The 15,389-nt window shown below is 45.8% G+C and overlaps 1 protein-coding gene across 5 annotated transcripts in view; it reads right to left on the bottom strand.

The window, feature by feature from the left end:
- LOC137217866 (steryl-sulfatase-like) overlaps positions 1 to 15,389 on the bottom strand; it is a 184,922-nt gene that overhangs the window by 26,291 nt on the left and 143,242 nt on the right. For all 5 annotated transcript variants that reach the window (XM_067724861.1, XM_067724858.1, XM_067724863.1 and 2 more), the window contains one exon: positions 12,007 to 12,144. In XM_067724861.1, the coding sequence (XP_067580962.1) occupies positions 12,007 to 12,144 (138 nt within the window). The remainder of the gene's footprint in view (positions 1 to 12,006; positions 12,145 to 15,389) is intronic.

Below are 15,389 nucleotides of genomic sequence, written 5' to 3'. Positions count from 1 at the left end.
TCCAGACGTGTAAGATGTGAGTATTTCACGGGATTATGATCCCCAGCCTGAGAGACAGGAGACCACTGACCATAGCTGTTTTCATCATTGTTATTATTTTATTACTGGCATAGCTCTTACTGTTTCGTTGGGAAAACGAGCTTTGCATGTATGAGGCAATTCGAAAATAACTAAATAGAGCATGAAAGGGGTATCAGGAGGGGCTGGAGGGGTGAGCTGGGAGTGGGTCACAATGTCAACAGAAGATGCTCCCCAGGGTCTCTCACTAATGGTCCTTGGGGAAGGGAGACAGCAGCACAGCGGCCTGGGGCTCAAAGAGGCCAGAAATGCTGGATCCCTCCAGCAGGGAACCCGTGGATGGATGGAGAAACAGACACGCTGCTTCCCCAGGAGTAGTTCCCCATGACTTTGTAACAAGCTGTGCATAACTCTGATTGCAGACCAACAAAAAGCACAGAGGATGCCTCTTCCCTGGGAACACGGGCCCTGAGGCAACAGACTTTGAGTTGGTTTGCGAAGGAGAAATAGGGTTAGCAGAGAAGGACAGGGGATTGCAAGGGAGATACAGGGAAAACAGGTGAAGGAGAGTGGATTCTTTCTGAAAATGTCTGAACAGAGAAAAGAGCATGGTCTAAATTTAAAATTCGGTCGAGTAATTGTCAAGTGCACACATTTAACATCCTGGTGGCACTCGGCCGTGCTAGGAAGCCACAGACGGACGACGGCTGAGTTAAGCTCTCCAGGACGGTGCAGAGAAAATTCTTCTACCATTCACTCCGAGACTCTTGTTAGGAACAGCTGTCTCTAAACCACGCTTCTATATTTTTGTCTTTGCACGTGCTGCCACCCGGCAGGTCAAATGCCTTTGAACGGCAAGAGCATATGCTTGTCATTCTTTTGCTTGACGTGGGCACAGAGTTTTCTGCAATACTCTATTTGTCATTTTTTTTGTCCTCTTGGGCATCTCCCCGCCTGATAACACTGGTTCCCTGGATTGATGGGAATCGCAAGGAAGCACGTGACGAATCTAATTCACACTAAAGTCTTTCTCATCCAAGATGCTATAGTTTACACCCTCCTCGATGTATTCAGTCCAGGGACTAAAACCCCACCAATTATAGATGGGAGATGTGACAAAACCGCCCAGGTCCTATCACACTATCATCCACCTGTTATTGGGGCAAGAATAAAACAGCAGCCGTCTGCTCATGTCACTGCTTGAAGGTAAAGAACTGAAGAACACCCTTAAGTTAACGGACCCGGGTTCAGAAGCTAAAGGTGACTATTTAAGCAAGACATCAAACGGCTAAATCATCTGAGCCAGGGGGTGGCACGTGTTTCCTTTGAAAAGCCAGGGAGTAACGATTTTAGGTGGTTTGGGTGGCTTGCCCAACTCCTCAGAAGCAGGAGGGCCAGACACCAGCAAATCAACATGGCTGTGTTTCGGGGAAACTTGATCTACAAGATCAGGCAGCAGGCTGGATCTGGCCCAAATGCCATAGTTTACTGAGCCCTGCTCTTTTTCTTTCTTTTTTTTTTTTTTTTATTGGAGTATAGTTGATTTACAATGCTGTGTTAGTTTCTGCTGTACAGCAAAGTGAATCTGTTATACATATACATATATCCACTCTTTTTTAGATTCTTTTTCCCCATAGGTCATTACAGAGTACTGAGTAGAGCTCCCTGTGCTCTACAGCAGGTCCTTATTAGTTATCTATTTTATATATAGTAGTGTGTGTGTGTCAATCCCAATCCCCCAATTTACCCCCTGCCCTTACCCCCTGGGAACCGTAAGTTTCTTTCCTACATCTGTGACTCTATTTCTGTTATGTAGATAAGTTCATTTGTAGCCCTTTTTTTAAATTTTTTGATTGATAGATTCCACATATGGAGCCCTGCTCTTAAAGTTACCGAATATAGATTTGGGGAGTCGGGTGCGTGCATCAGCCCTGACCCTACTCCGTAATATGAACTCCTTCAGTGTTATTAGGGGGGAAATGTCACCGTGACTTCCACTGATGATTTATTTGTTCACTTAATTGGACTCCTTCATACCTTCTGCAAGAACGGAAAACTAAAGAGTCTCTCCTTCAGCCTGAACTGTAAAGTAACCACATCCTGGCTCTGGCCCACCCTGCCAATACCACTCCTTAGTGGAGCTGAGTCTCACCTAAGTGCCCCAGCAAACAACGCATCCTATCCCACCTTCTGCAAAGTTCTGTTGCTGCTTTCTCTGCCAGGATTTTCCCCCAACCCCCAACCATTTCTGTAAACCCTCGAAAGCCTGCATAAAACGCTCTTCCTATTTACTCAAGGCTTCTACAACCACTACCACATGTAATGTCTTCCTACTCTCCATTTCCTGGGCATTTTTCAAGGTTCTTGTTTATGGGATGTGTGACAATCAATGTGATCCCATCTCATCGTCCCAGCGGGACCAAGAGTACTTGAGAAGAAACTCTAATCGACTGTTGAATCAACTGCGGTCCACAGCGTAATACCTTCCAAATAGAGAAGGTCCAATATATGCAGTGAATGAACGAAAGAATGGATGAATTGATGCAGAGTATTCCTGGGGGGAAAAAAAAAGAGAACCTTACAGATGGGAGTGGTTATAAACTCCTGTTTCCAACCTCTTTTGGTCCCTTAACTTTGCTAGGCTTTTTCATTTCCCTAACCTGTTGCATTCCAAAAGTTCTCTCCTCCAGAGTCTTACCCAACAAGCTCATTTTCTTAGTCTCACTGTGCATTCCATCCAGGAAAATGAGCTCGATTAGCACGAAATACATCAATGCCCTGCCCTCCCAGACCTCAGTTTATCCACTGATGTCACATCCCCAACCATGTGCCCCTCCAGGCAACCTTGGCCTCCGTCACCCACAGACCACATCACTCCCACCTGCTCTGTCTCAAAAGTGAGTGATCCAAACACTCTATTATCTAACCACAAACCTCTGCCTTCCAATACAGCTTTCTCAACTTTGGGCCCAAACTCTGCAATATCGAACCCTGTCGTACCACGGTCACACGTTTTGTCAAATAAAACCCAATGCAGTCATCTCGTCGAGGACTGCGATCATTCAGTAGTTCAGTTTTCTACTAAGTGGACAGTCCCAATTGTTCCAAATGACACTTCAATTTTTGGGACGTTTGCTAACTTTATCCTATGTGGTCCCGATGACCAGCTCAGATCATGCAATATACCATTTCCATCACATTGTTGCCAAAAGACTGGATCCCAGAGAACCTCTGACACATGTTCATGCCTTCCCAGTACGATACCAGCCCTCAATGAAAATATCTATCTGTTCTCTGTAAATCGAGATCTTCTCAACATCTGGTTAAAGTGACCAAATGGGGTCCCTTCCTGTTCCTGGAATCCAGGGTTCCCCACCTGCAGGTGGCATGTCAACCCTCCCCCAGAATACTACTTGTCACCCCCATGCCCTGCCCTACCCCGCCTTCAGTAGGTAACTCTGTTTCCTTCTGCAGAGAGGAAACAGAAGGCTTCATTTGGGAACACCTTCAAATTCCAGCCACTATCCCTTCTCATTGCACCAGCATCTGCTCTCTGCATTCCCTAACAGACTAGACAAGGTCCCTCCTCCTGGCAAAGATCAATCCTCCTACATGTTGGGTCTCATTTCCCACCGTCTTCTCAGAAATCTGACATTCTCAGGTGTCCCCTGTACCTTCACGATCCGTCTACTGAAGCTGACTTGAGAGAATGAAATACACTCCAACCTTCCCCATGACAAAGAACCCCTTTCACAGCCCGTCTCCCTGCACAGACACATTTCTGAAAAGAATCTGAGAAACTGCTCACCTTCCGGCCCCCTTCTATCCAGCCAGCCTCTGCCCCTTGCTCTCCACTGAAAATACTCATGGGAACATCACATGTATAATATACACAATGGCTCCTTGGGGTCTACATCCTACTTGACTGTTTCTCAGCGTCCACTTCTACGAACCATATTCTTCCCTGGACCTTCCCTTCCCCCCCAGTTTTCTTCTTATTTCCCTGTCACTCTCTCCGTATCTCCTTTGTTGGATCATCAGCTCCCGTATCACCTTTTATGTTCCGCTTGGTCCCTGACCCTCTTCTCTTCTTACACTAAAGGATCCCATACACCAACCCAATATAGGTCTCTGCCCAGGAGTCCTAATTCCTAAAGGGAACCTCTGTCTAGCGAATCACACCAGTCAAACACGGAAGAGACAGCTTTGACGTCCTCCCCTCCCTCAAACCCAATATCTAATCAATCACCAATACCAATGGGTTTACCGATACAAGCACGTTGATTCACTGCCCGCTTCATTGAGTTAAACCACTGATCCTTCAAACCTAAGCTCAAGTGGTTTTTCATTTACATATTCACTCAAAACTAATTTCTTACAATATGTCAGACCCTATTCTAGCTTCTAAGCATACAGATGTGAGTAGAATACGTCTGGATCGTAGTTCTTGCACTCTGGCAGGCGACAGTATTCCTTGCCCTCACTAAGGGCACTGAGGACACGCTTTACATGTACTGACTTCTTAGTCATCTCAACAGTCTTCTACGATGTTCCTATAATAACAATCCTATTATTCAAATTCTAAAGACAAGGGAACCAAGTCGCTGCCTGCGAGTCCTAATGCCTCAAAGTACTTCTATCTACCCAACCACACCAGCCAAAAACATGAGACATCTTATGTTACCCCTCAACTCACCCTTATTCTCACTTCTTTACCCTTTCCTTAGAGTGGATTTGGGTGATATTCTTGACCTCCAATTTTAACTACTACCCAAATGGCAATAACTATATATGTATACACACACACACACACACACACATATATACAAATATATATAAACACACAATATATATACACACATTTCTATCTATCTACCTATGTCTGTTCATCTATCTCTATCTACCTATCTATCTATCTATCTATCTATCTATCTATCTAGGTAGCTATCTATCTATCTACCTACCTATGTCTATCCATCCATCCATCCATGCATCATATCTATCTATCCCTATCTATCTATCTATCCATCCCTATCTGTCTGTCTATCTATCTACTTCATTCTATCAGACATACTAACGTGGATGTAGGGTACCTTTCATCAGCTACATCGCCCAGTATCCCTGGTTGACACCTTCATCTCTTATAGCAACCTTGAGCTGCTTTTTTGTTCCCTGTAAAGCATCTCACTCCTGCCTGGAATGAACTCTCCACCTCTCCTCTCCCAGCCAACACTCCCAAGCATCAGCCTGCAAAAGGTCCATGTCTCCTGGGAAGTTCTCTGAATTCCCAGGTTGGGGAACAACGTCTAATCGTCCCTTCTCAGAGCTTCCTTTCTACTTTGTTATTCTGAAACCATCTCCTTAGATGTCCATCTCAACCAAAGAATATGAGCTACTAGAGGCTGGGGACCCTGTATTCGCTGTCATCATGTCCTAGAAGCCAGCCCCGAGCCTGGCATCCTATGGGGGCTCAGTATATGCGTGCTTCTCAGTGGAATTTAACTGAAGGAATGAACTGCTAGGTGAGGATAACACGTGAGCTTCTTTCAAAGAGGAAAAGCCTGGGGAAGCCTGGGGGATGCCTCCTGGCACACAAGTCCTGATACCAGCAAGACCAGCCAGCTTTGCCCTCTCTTGGGGAGCTGATGAAAATGTTTGCTAAAATCTGAAGAATGAACCTGAACGTAACCACCCCCTAATAAACTAGCAGAGCCTCTTGCTGTTTTTTTTTTTTTTTTTTTTTTCTCCAACAAAAGCACCCGTTGCTCTGAGAGCCGTGGGACTGCCTGAGGCAAAGAGCCGCCAAACTCAGTGACTGTAAGAAGGAACTCCTAAGCCACATGGACTCCAGCCAATCACTGGCTTTTGGAACCTGCACTGCAAGGAAAACTGCGGTGCCTTTCTTGCGGGCATCAGGGAATTCGGAGAGCATTTCTCTGCCCGTGGAGAAAATCTACGTTCATGAACACTCAGGGAAATACGATTTTCAGCCCTCACACCCAACCAATGCTTCTGCAGAAGCCATCTATAGAGTTAATTTATCCACTCCATTGACACTTATTACTTGCCTTTACGCAGAGTAAAAGGGAGGCAGGGGGTTGAGGGGGGAGCCTCCTGCTGGGTGACCTTGACTTGGGAGAGGAATGAAAAGGAAGCCAGAGCTAGGAGTATGATGTTCTCATCCGAGACTTCGGGGAATTTTCAGCTGTGAGGAAGAGGAAGGAAACTCTAAACGCTAAGAAAATCTTAGGGAAGTTATTCTGGTCCCAGCTAAGGGAGGATATGTTAGGGAAAAGGTGAAAATAAGTTTACAAATATTACATGCTAGGGAGGGTGTGGAGAAAAGGGAACCCTCCTACACTGTTGGTGAGAATGTACTTTGGTGCAGCCACTATGGAGAACAGTCTGGAGGTTCCTTAGAAAACTAAAAATAGAGCTACCATATGATCCAGCAATCCCACTCCTGGGCCTATATCCAGAGAAAACTGTAATTCAAAAAGATACATGCACCCCAATGTTCATAGCAGTACTATTTACAATAGCCAAGACATGGAATATAACCTAATGTCCATCGACAGGTGAATGATAAAAGAAAATGTGATATATATGTATAATGAAATAGTACTCAGCCATAAAAAAGAATAAAATAATGCCATTTGCAGCAACATGCGTGGACCTAAAGATTATCATACTAAGTGAAACCAGACAGAGGAAGACAAATACCATATGATATCACTTATATATGGAATTTAAAACATGACACAAATGAACTTATCCGTGAAACAGAAACAGACTCACAGATATAGAAAACAAACTTATGGTTACCAAAGGGGAAAGTGGGGGAGGGATAAATTAGGAGTTTGGGATTAACAGACACACACTACTTTACATAAAATAGATAAACAGGGCTTCCCTGGTGGCGCACTGGTTAAGAATCTGCCTGCCAATGCAGGGGACATGGGTTCGAGCCCTGATCTGGGAAGATCCCAAATGCCACGGAGCAACTGGGCCTGTGCACCACAACTACTGAGCCTGCGCTCTAGAGCCCATGAGCCACAACTTCTGAGCCCACATGCCACAACTGCTGGAGCCCGTGCTCTGCAACAAGAGGAGCCACCGCAATGAGAAGCCCGCGCACCGCAATGAAGAGTAGCCCCTGCTCACCGCAACTAGAGAACGCCCGCGCGCAGCAATGAAGACCCAATGCAGCCAAAAATAAATAAATAAAATAAATCAATTTTTTTTAAAAGTTAAATAGATAATCAACAAGGTCCTACTGTATAGCACAGGGAACTATACTCAATATTTTGTAATAACCTGTAAGGGAAAAGAATCTGAAAAAAATAGATATATGTGTGTGTATAAATGAATCACTTTGCTGTACATCTGAAACAAACACAACATTGTAAGTCAACTATATTTCAATTAGAAAAAAAAGAGAGAGAAAAAAAACTAGTAGTGTCACTATCGCCTCAACCCCACAAAATTAAATTAATTTTTTGAAATGCAGACTACAGCAGAATCTAATGTTCCTCTGATTAAAAGGGATTAGCTGTTGAACTCTGTGTCGTGATTTAATCACAGCCATTCCACCAAGGTGGTCCGTAGATTTCATTAGTGAAACAGACTGAGGAATACGGAGGGATCACTGAGCTCAAATAGTATAGTTTTTTTTTTTAGGGGAAGGCTGAATAATGACCCCTAAAGATGTCCATGTTGGAATCCTTGGAACCTTTGAATTGTACCTTGTTTTCTGAAAAAGGGACTTTGTAGATATGATTACATGACTGATGGTGTGATGGGGAGATTATCGTGGATTATCTCGGGGGGCCCTAAGGGATAGTAGGAGTGCCCTTAGTAGAGTGAGGCAGGATGGGATGTGACTAGAGAAGAGAAGGCCATGTGAGGAAGGATAGATCTTTTGGAGCAGTTCTGATGAAGACTGCAAGTCAGGATTGTTCTGAAAGGATGCTCTTTTGATCAGTGAGCTCAAACGGTGTGATTTCTCTGTGTTTGCATAAATCGTTGGAGTGCATGCAAGCTCACAGCTTTAGAAAACAAGGTGTCTTGACACTGAGAAGTCTTTGGTCATTCCCCATAGCTAGAAGGAAACCGCATCTTTTTTTTTTTTTTTTTTTTTTTGAGCATCATACCGTTAACAATGTTTCACTGTGAACTTGATTTCAACTAAACTTGACAAAGGGATAATGCTTTGCGATAGAGTGGTGGCTGAGATATTAATACAGTGTCAGACACCGATGGTAGTTCTAGCATTCAAACAAAGTATGTCTAACACATTCAATATGTTTCTTAAAAAAACAAAAAAAACAGGGAGCAGCTGTGAGCCTGCTCTTCAGATTGTACGAGAAGCCCAATTCCAAGGCATCCTTCAGACCCTAGACACTCTCTTTCTGACTCATCCTCACCATCCACTTAGGTCTCTGAAGAGTCAGCCATCGACACAAAATGCCAGTACATCTCCTTCTTTTCAACACCAGGCTCCCTCAGATTCATCGCTGGTGGTCATCTGGTCATCTGTCCCCGAACCAAAGCTCCGTCACACCATATATGTGACTTCCTTAAATAACGTATTACTTGCTGACCACATCTATTACTGTGACTGATGTACACGTCTCGGCAGCAGCCACTAAGCAACTTTGGAACCTAACAGACCTTCACCGGGGGAATGAATGGACGGGGGAGCCAGTGCATGAAATGCAGTCTGGGACTCCATCTCGAGAGACGCTATCATGTATAAAATAACATAAAAACAACTCTCCGCACACAGTCCATAACTAAAGGAAATACGACGAAAGCACCTCATCTTACTCTACAGGAATACATACTTTCACTTCTCGCTCCTCGAAAATAAGACTGAATAGAGGAGGGCTGGCTGAAAGAGTGGGTTAATCCTGTTCCGAGTAGAGACACCTGCTCGGTCATTTCACCCGTGTTGAGTATCAGTCGTGTGTCCTGCACTGGGGAGGGAACGATGACAAGCAAAGGAAGTGGTATGAACATCCAGCGAGGTTGTCCAGACCCGCACTGAACAGGAATCCTTCCCTCCTGGGTTCCAGGTAACCGAAGGTGTAAACAAAGGTCCCGGGGCCCCCCAGTACTCAGAATTTGAAAGGACTCAGATGTGCATGTCGAGGATGTAAATAGAAGTATAAGGTTTCACAGGATACGTGCTGCCATTGGGATGGGTGACAGACTGCCTTTTCGCTGTCTGTTTGGTTCAGGACTGGTGTGATCTGGTGTTACCCAATTCCTGCCAGTTTGCAGAGTAAGCCATGTGCTTCTCTCCTCATCCCAGCTATACTGAGGAGGGTATGTGGTTGGGAGAGTGGAAAGAGCTCGAGGTAGAAGGATAAGAGCTCAAGCACACCCTGGCTACCTCCTTCCCAGCCTGGTCTCCTTTGGGAACATTTCTTGGGCCCTGTTGGCCGAGTGAGGCTCTCCTTGCCGTATGCACCACAGGCATCTTGTGCCAAGAATGTCGACACCCTTGTTAAATCGCATGGGCCTCCTTAGGCTTCCTCCCACCACCCCCAACCCAACCACCCATGCAAACAACTAACCACCCAACCAACCAGCCACTGACCCAACCAACCATCCAACCATCTACCCAACCAACCACCCACCCAACCATCCACCCACCCAAACAACCATCCACTCACCTACCCACCCAACTGACCACCCACCCAATCAACCACCCAACCATCCACCCACCCACCCAACCAACCAGCCATTTACCCAACCAACCAGCCACCCACCTACCCACCCAACTGACCACCCACCCAATCAACCACCCAACCATCCACCCACCCACCCAACCAACCAGCCATTTACCCAACCAACCCCACCCAACCAACCATCCACCCACCTACCCACCCAACTGACCACCCACCCAATCAACCACCCAACCGACCACCCACCCAAAAAACCATCCACCCACCTACCCACCCAACCAACCACCCACCCAACCAACCAGCCATTTACCCAGCCAACCACCCAACCATCCACCCACTCAACCAACCACCCACCCACCCAACCAGCCATTTACCCAACCAACCATCTACCCAACAAACCAGCCACCCACCTACCCACCCAACCGACCAACCACCCAATCAACCACCCAACCAACCACCCACCCACCCAACCACCCAGCCAACCAACCAGCCAGCCATCTACCCAACCAACCATCCAACCATCCACCCAACCAACCATCCACCCACCAAACCATCCACCCACTCAACCACCCACCCACCCACCCAACCACCCATCCACCCAACCAGCCATTTACCCAACCAACCATCCACCCAACCAACCAGCCACCCACCTACCCACCCAACCAACCAACCACCCAATCAACCACCCAACCATCCACCCACTCAACCAACCACCCACCCAACCAACCATCTACCCAACCAACCATCCAACCAGCCACCCAACCAACCAGCCACCCACCTACCCAACCTGTTGACCATGGGCTCCTTTAGGGCAGGGACCGTATTGTTGCCTCTAACCCAGTGCCAGATACACAGTTCAATCAGGGTTTTGTAAACTAATGGATGAAAGCACTCCATAGATTAGCATTTCATATCTTTGTAGGTAAACTCTGATTTCCTGAGTCCCTGGGAATCTGTGAAACAACCATGTGAGAGAATAATGAAAGGGCAATAAAGCACCTCATGGCTTTAGGGAGCAAAATTCAATGCGCTTCCCTATGTGTCACGCATCTTGCTTTATTCAGCAGCCCCTACTGTCTGGGACACCTTGCTTTGCCTTTTGCATGGTCACTTCTAATCATCCTCCCCCATGTTACATCCAACCCACACCCACTGCAGATTCGGGTGGTGTCCTAACCCTTAGCACGGATATGCCCTTTGAGGTATCTCACCTAAGTCTTTGTGAAATGGGCCACATGTTATTATACCCAGGTATCTATGTCTCATATTCGCAGAGTGTATGTTGTATAAGCAACTTGGGGTCAGCAGATGGGTCTTATCTAATATCCCCAATGACAGGTAGCCTGATCCATCTTGGTGGTGGCTTAGCTAATGCTCTGTCAGGAAGGAAGCATCAGCCCACAATGCTGTAGCATATGGAGATAGGCAGAATAATGACCTCCCAAAGATGTCCGCATCCTCATCCCCGGACACTGTGACTAGGTTACCTTCCATGACAAGAGGGACTCTGCAGATGTGATTAAGGGTCTAGAAATAGGAAAAATTACTCTGGATTACGTGGGCAAGACTGACATAATCACAAGGGTCCTTAAAATTGCAGGCAAGAAAGTCAGAGTAAGTGAAAGAGATGGAATTATGGAAGCAGAGGTCAGAGAGAGAGAGAGAGAGGAAGGTTTGAAGACACTGCATTGGTGGCTTTAAAGGTGGAAGAAAGGGTCCACGAGCCAAGGAGAGTGACCACCTCCAGAAGCTGGAGAAGGCAAGGAAATGGATTCTCCCCTGGAGCCTCCAGAAAGATGCAGTCCTGCTACCATCTTGATTTTAGACCAGTGAGACCCATTTCAAACTTCTGATGCCCAAATACAAGTTAATAGCTTTTTATTGTTGCTGTAACAAATCAACACAAACTTCCAGGCTTAAAGCATTGTAGTTGTAGAGGTCATGGGGGGAGGGTGTAAGGGGTCTTGTTTGAACCAACTACACTATGGGGCCAACTACACTATGAACCAACTACTATGGGGCTGAATTTAGATTTAGGGGGAAAACACCCTCATTTTAATGTCTGGACACAGAATGCGTGCTTTTAAGTTCTGGGGGGACCATAGCGGAAATGGTCACTTTGGCCATCTGAGTTTTCAATGCCTGTGACCCCATAAAGCCCTGTATGTTTCAAGTGGCAGAAGAATAGCACCACAGCTCCAAGGTCCAGGAGAAGGTGATGAGGGGGTAAGCGGCGGGGGGCAGGCAGAGCACAGAGCTGACACCGTGCCATTTCCCACCTGCACAGATTGCTCACCTTTATAGATTCCGTTACTGCCTCCGTGACCTTCCCCTTTGACAGTCACCTCCTCTACATGTGCTCCTTGGTCCGAGGAGAAGTAGACCAGGGTGTTATTAGCCAGTTTCAACTCATCTAGAACATCCAAGATCTGTCCTGAAGGGGAGAAAACACTCAGTGTTAAAATAGTGCAATCTTTACAAAAGAAAGGGAGGTGATTCGCCCTCATCGACCTGTCTGTTAATTTCTCATGGTGAGAAGGAGATGGTCTTACACACTGAGCTCTCCTGTGCTGATCCCAACAGGGGATGCAGCAGAATCAGAAGGAGCACAGTGGCCGGGCTCTTGGCAGAGACAATGAGAAGATGCAGTCAGTGAATTAAGTATCATCTACAAGCATCATTTGAACGTCTAGGCATCACGGGGTGACCCTGTAGGGAGACCTGATAAAGGATTCTAGAGGAATCAGGCTCACAGATCATGAGCCCCTTGGAGGAAGATGCCGGAAGAGAGAAGCCAAATTGCTGCAATCACCAGCTGGCCTGAGGCTATAAAGAAGTCTACTGGTTTTCCTTATTGACTGGAAAAAACTAAATCATCACTGTTCCTCTTATACAAACAAACATTTCTAAAACTATTTTATGATGAATGACCTTTTTCATACTTACCATAGATACCCAGGTCTAAAACTGTCCATCATGAAGATAAATATTCCTCACACTTTCCTTTTTCTTTTCCTCACCTTCTTTCCCCATACTTCCCATTGTATACTAACCCCCATATAGCAACCCTTCAAAATAATAATGATACCATGGTCAACAATGAGAGTAATGGGTACCATTTGTTGAACACTCTGCCTGCAGAGGACTTTATTCCATGTTCTCTTGATTACATCATACCGAACCCTACGAGTAAAGAGCATTGGCTCCATTGCACAGCTGAGGGCAACAGTGCTCCAAAAAGATACATGACCTGTTCGAAGTCACACCGTTAGGAAGTGAGAGACCCAGAAAGGAAGAGTTAAGTCTGACTGCAAAACCCAAACTCTCAAACCCTGCAGAGTTAAGTGGATGAACTCAGTGAAAATCACAGAGGAGTAAAAAAAAAAAAAAAAAAAAAAAGACATGAAGGAAAAAAAGTTAGAGTTACATCCTGAAACACCCATGGATGACATGATAATGATGGCTGCTGTCTTCAAATTAATCCAGGAAGAAGGGAAGTGAGTACAGAGCGTGGATTAATAAAATCAGGCGTGACTTCATTAATTGTTAAATGTGGATCCAGGGCATATGGCAGTTCACTGCACTTTTCTCTCTGCTTCTATGGATGCCTCAAATTTTCCATAAGAATAAACAAAACAAAACAAAACAGAAGCCAGCTGAAGACTGAGGAATGGGCTGAAACACGGACTCTCTGATTAGGAAGCTACCACCTGCTCTCAGATCAGAAGAAAATGATGGTCAGACCAGAGGTATATAATTTACAATTTTCACGGAGATTGCTACATTCACATGCTGCCAATTTAATTTAGTCCATGCATGCAGTTACTGTTTGAGGTATTAAAGGGTCTGACTCGGTTTTTTGATGTTTGACAGATAAGAGCTTTTAAGTCTCACCTCTGCCTCTTCCACTTGTGCCCAACAAGCTAATAAGAAAGCCTGGGGGCTCCCTCCCCCAGTGCCCATGGAAGGTTCAAACTATGCCAGCTCCTACCTCCATGTGGGAACCCACATCCAAGCCCCAGCTCCTACCCACCATGAAAGCTGGATCTGTCTCCTTTCCCATCTCCCTCAAGCCATCTTCAGACCAGCCTAGGCGCTGTCCTGCTTTCCCCAGAAAGCCTCATTATATGTGAGATACAACCTTTTCCACATCCTCTTGGGGTGGCTATAGCATCACTCGTCTCGACAGGGGACCATCTCTTCACTGTAGGTAACCACACACCTGGAATTCTAAAAGGACACCAGGCATCCTTTGCAGCAGAAATAATAACTGGATATGGGTAATCCTATCCATCAGGTAGGTCACGCCCTCCGCGGAGACAGGCCCTGCACTCCAGGGTTGCACCTTCACCAACTTGGTCCAGAAAAGGGGTATAAGGCCACAGAGACAACCCTCCACGGAGGTGGCAGAGATGATTTCTGATGTGAAAGCAAGACCCCAGTCATCTGTTACCAGACACATTCTTGTTATTTGATTGCAGTGCCACAGGCTAGAGTACATTTAATCTTTTTTCAGTGTTTTAACTCATATAATAAACATTCCTAGAAGCCACACCATATACCTATATGTCATCCTCAGGACCAAAAATAATATGCACGGGGCCATTTTAGTGATTTGTCACCCATGATAAATCATCGTCAGCCGGACATTTATCGTGCTGTGATTTGGTTCAGCTAAGCAAACCACGTGTGCACTCGGGCTTGGGGGAGTTTGACTCTGACACTAATTTAAGGCTTATCACTTTGAAAATGGTAATTAGTTTAATGAGTTCACAGAGGAAGAAGCAACAAGGCGATGTAACCCCCACTTAACACTTTTTTTCTTTTTGCGGTACGCGGGCCTCTCACTGCTGTGGCCTCTCCCGTTGCGGAGCACAGGCTCCGGACGTGCAGGCTCAGAGGCCATGGCTCACGGGCCCAGCCGCTCCGCGGCATGTGGGATCTTCCCGGACCGGGGCATGAACCCGTGTCCCCTGCATCGGTTGAGAGTGGACTCTCAACCACTGCACCACCAGGGAAGTCCGCCCCCCCACTTAACGCTTTGAAGGAAAAATGCCCCTTTTGGTGCATATAGTAATTTCTAAATAAAATAACACAGATTAGGCAGAGAGCAGAGCATTCAGGGTTTTACTTCCTTGTGTTTTAATTGCTATTTTGCAAAAGGGCATACAACCACGCACCTCCATTTCAAATGAAATTCACCTTTCATATATTACATAGAAGTATCTTAGCATGAAGAAAATGCCGTGAAGAAATGCCTTTTTAAAAAATATGGCTTCCGTGATAACTTCTATGGACACAATGTAAATATTTAGAGCACGTTTATTTACCATTGCCAAAACCTTGGAAGCAAGCAAGGTGTCCTTCAGCAGGTGAACGAATAAACTAACTGTGGTCCATCCAGACAGTGCGATATTATTCAGTGATACAAAGAAATGAGCTACCAAGCCATGAAGAGACATGGAAGAACCTGAAATGCATAGGGCTAAGTGAAAGAAGCCCATCTGAAGGGGCTACATACTGCATGATTCAACTCTATGACATGCTGGAAAAGGCAAAACTAGGCAGACAGTAAACAGATCAGTGCTTGTCAGAGGTTGGAGGGGAGGGAGGGAAGAAGAGGCAGAGCACAGAGGATTTTTAGGGCAGGGAAAGTATTATGTACGATGCTGTAATCAT

This window comes from Pseudorca crassidens, chromosome Y, assembly GCF_039906515.1.
Source record: "Pseudorca crassidens isolate mPseCra1 chromosome Y, mPseCra1.hap1, whole genome shotgun sequence".
NCBI classification, from domain to species: domain Eukaryota; kingdom Metazoa; phylum Chordata; class Mammalia; order Artiodactyla; family Delphinidae; genus Pseudorca; species Pseudorca crassidens.
The sequence above is the reverse complement of the archived record's forward strand: the minus strand, read 5'-3'. Positions and strand labels throughout refer to the sequence as shown.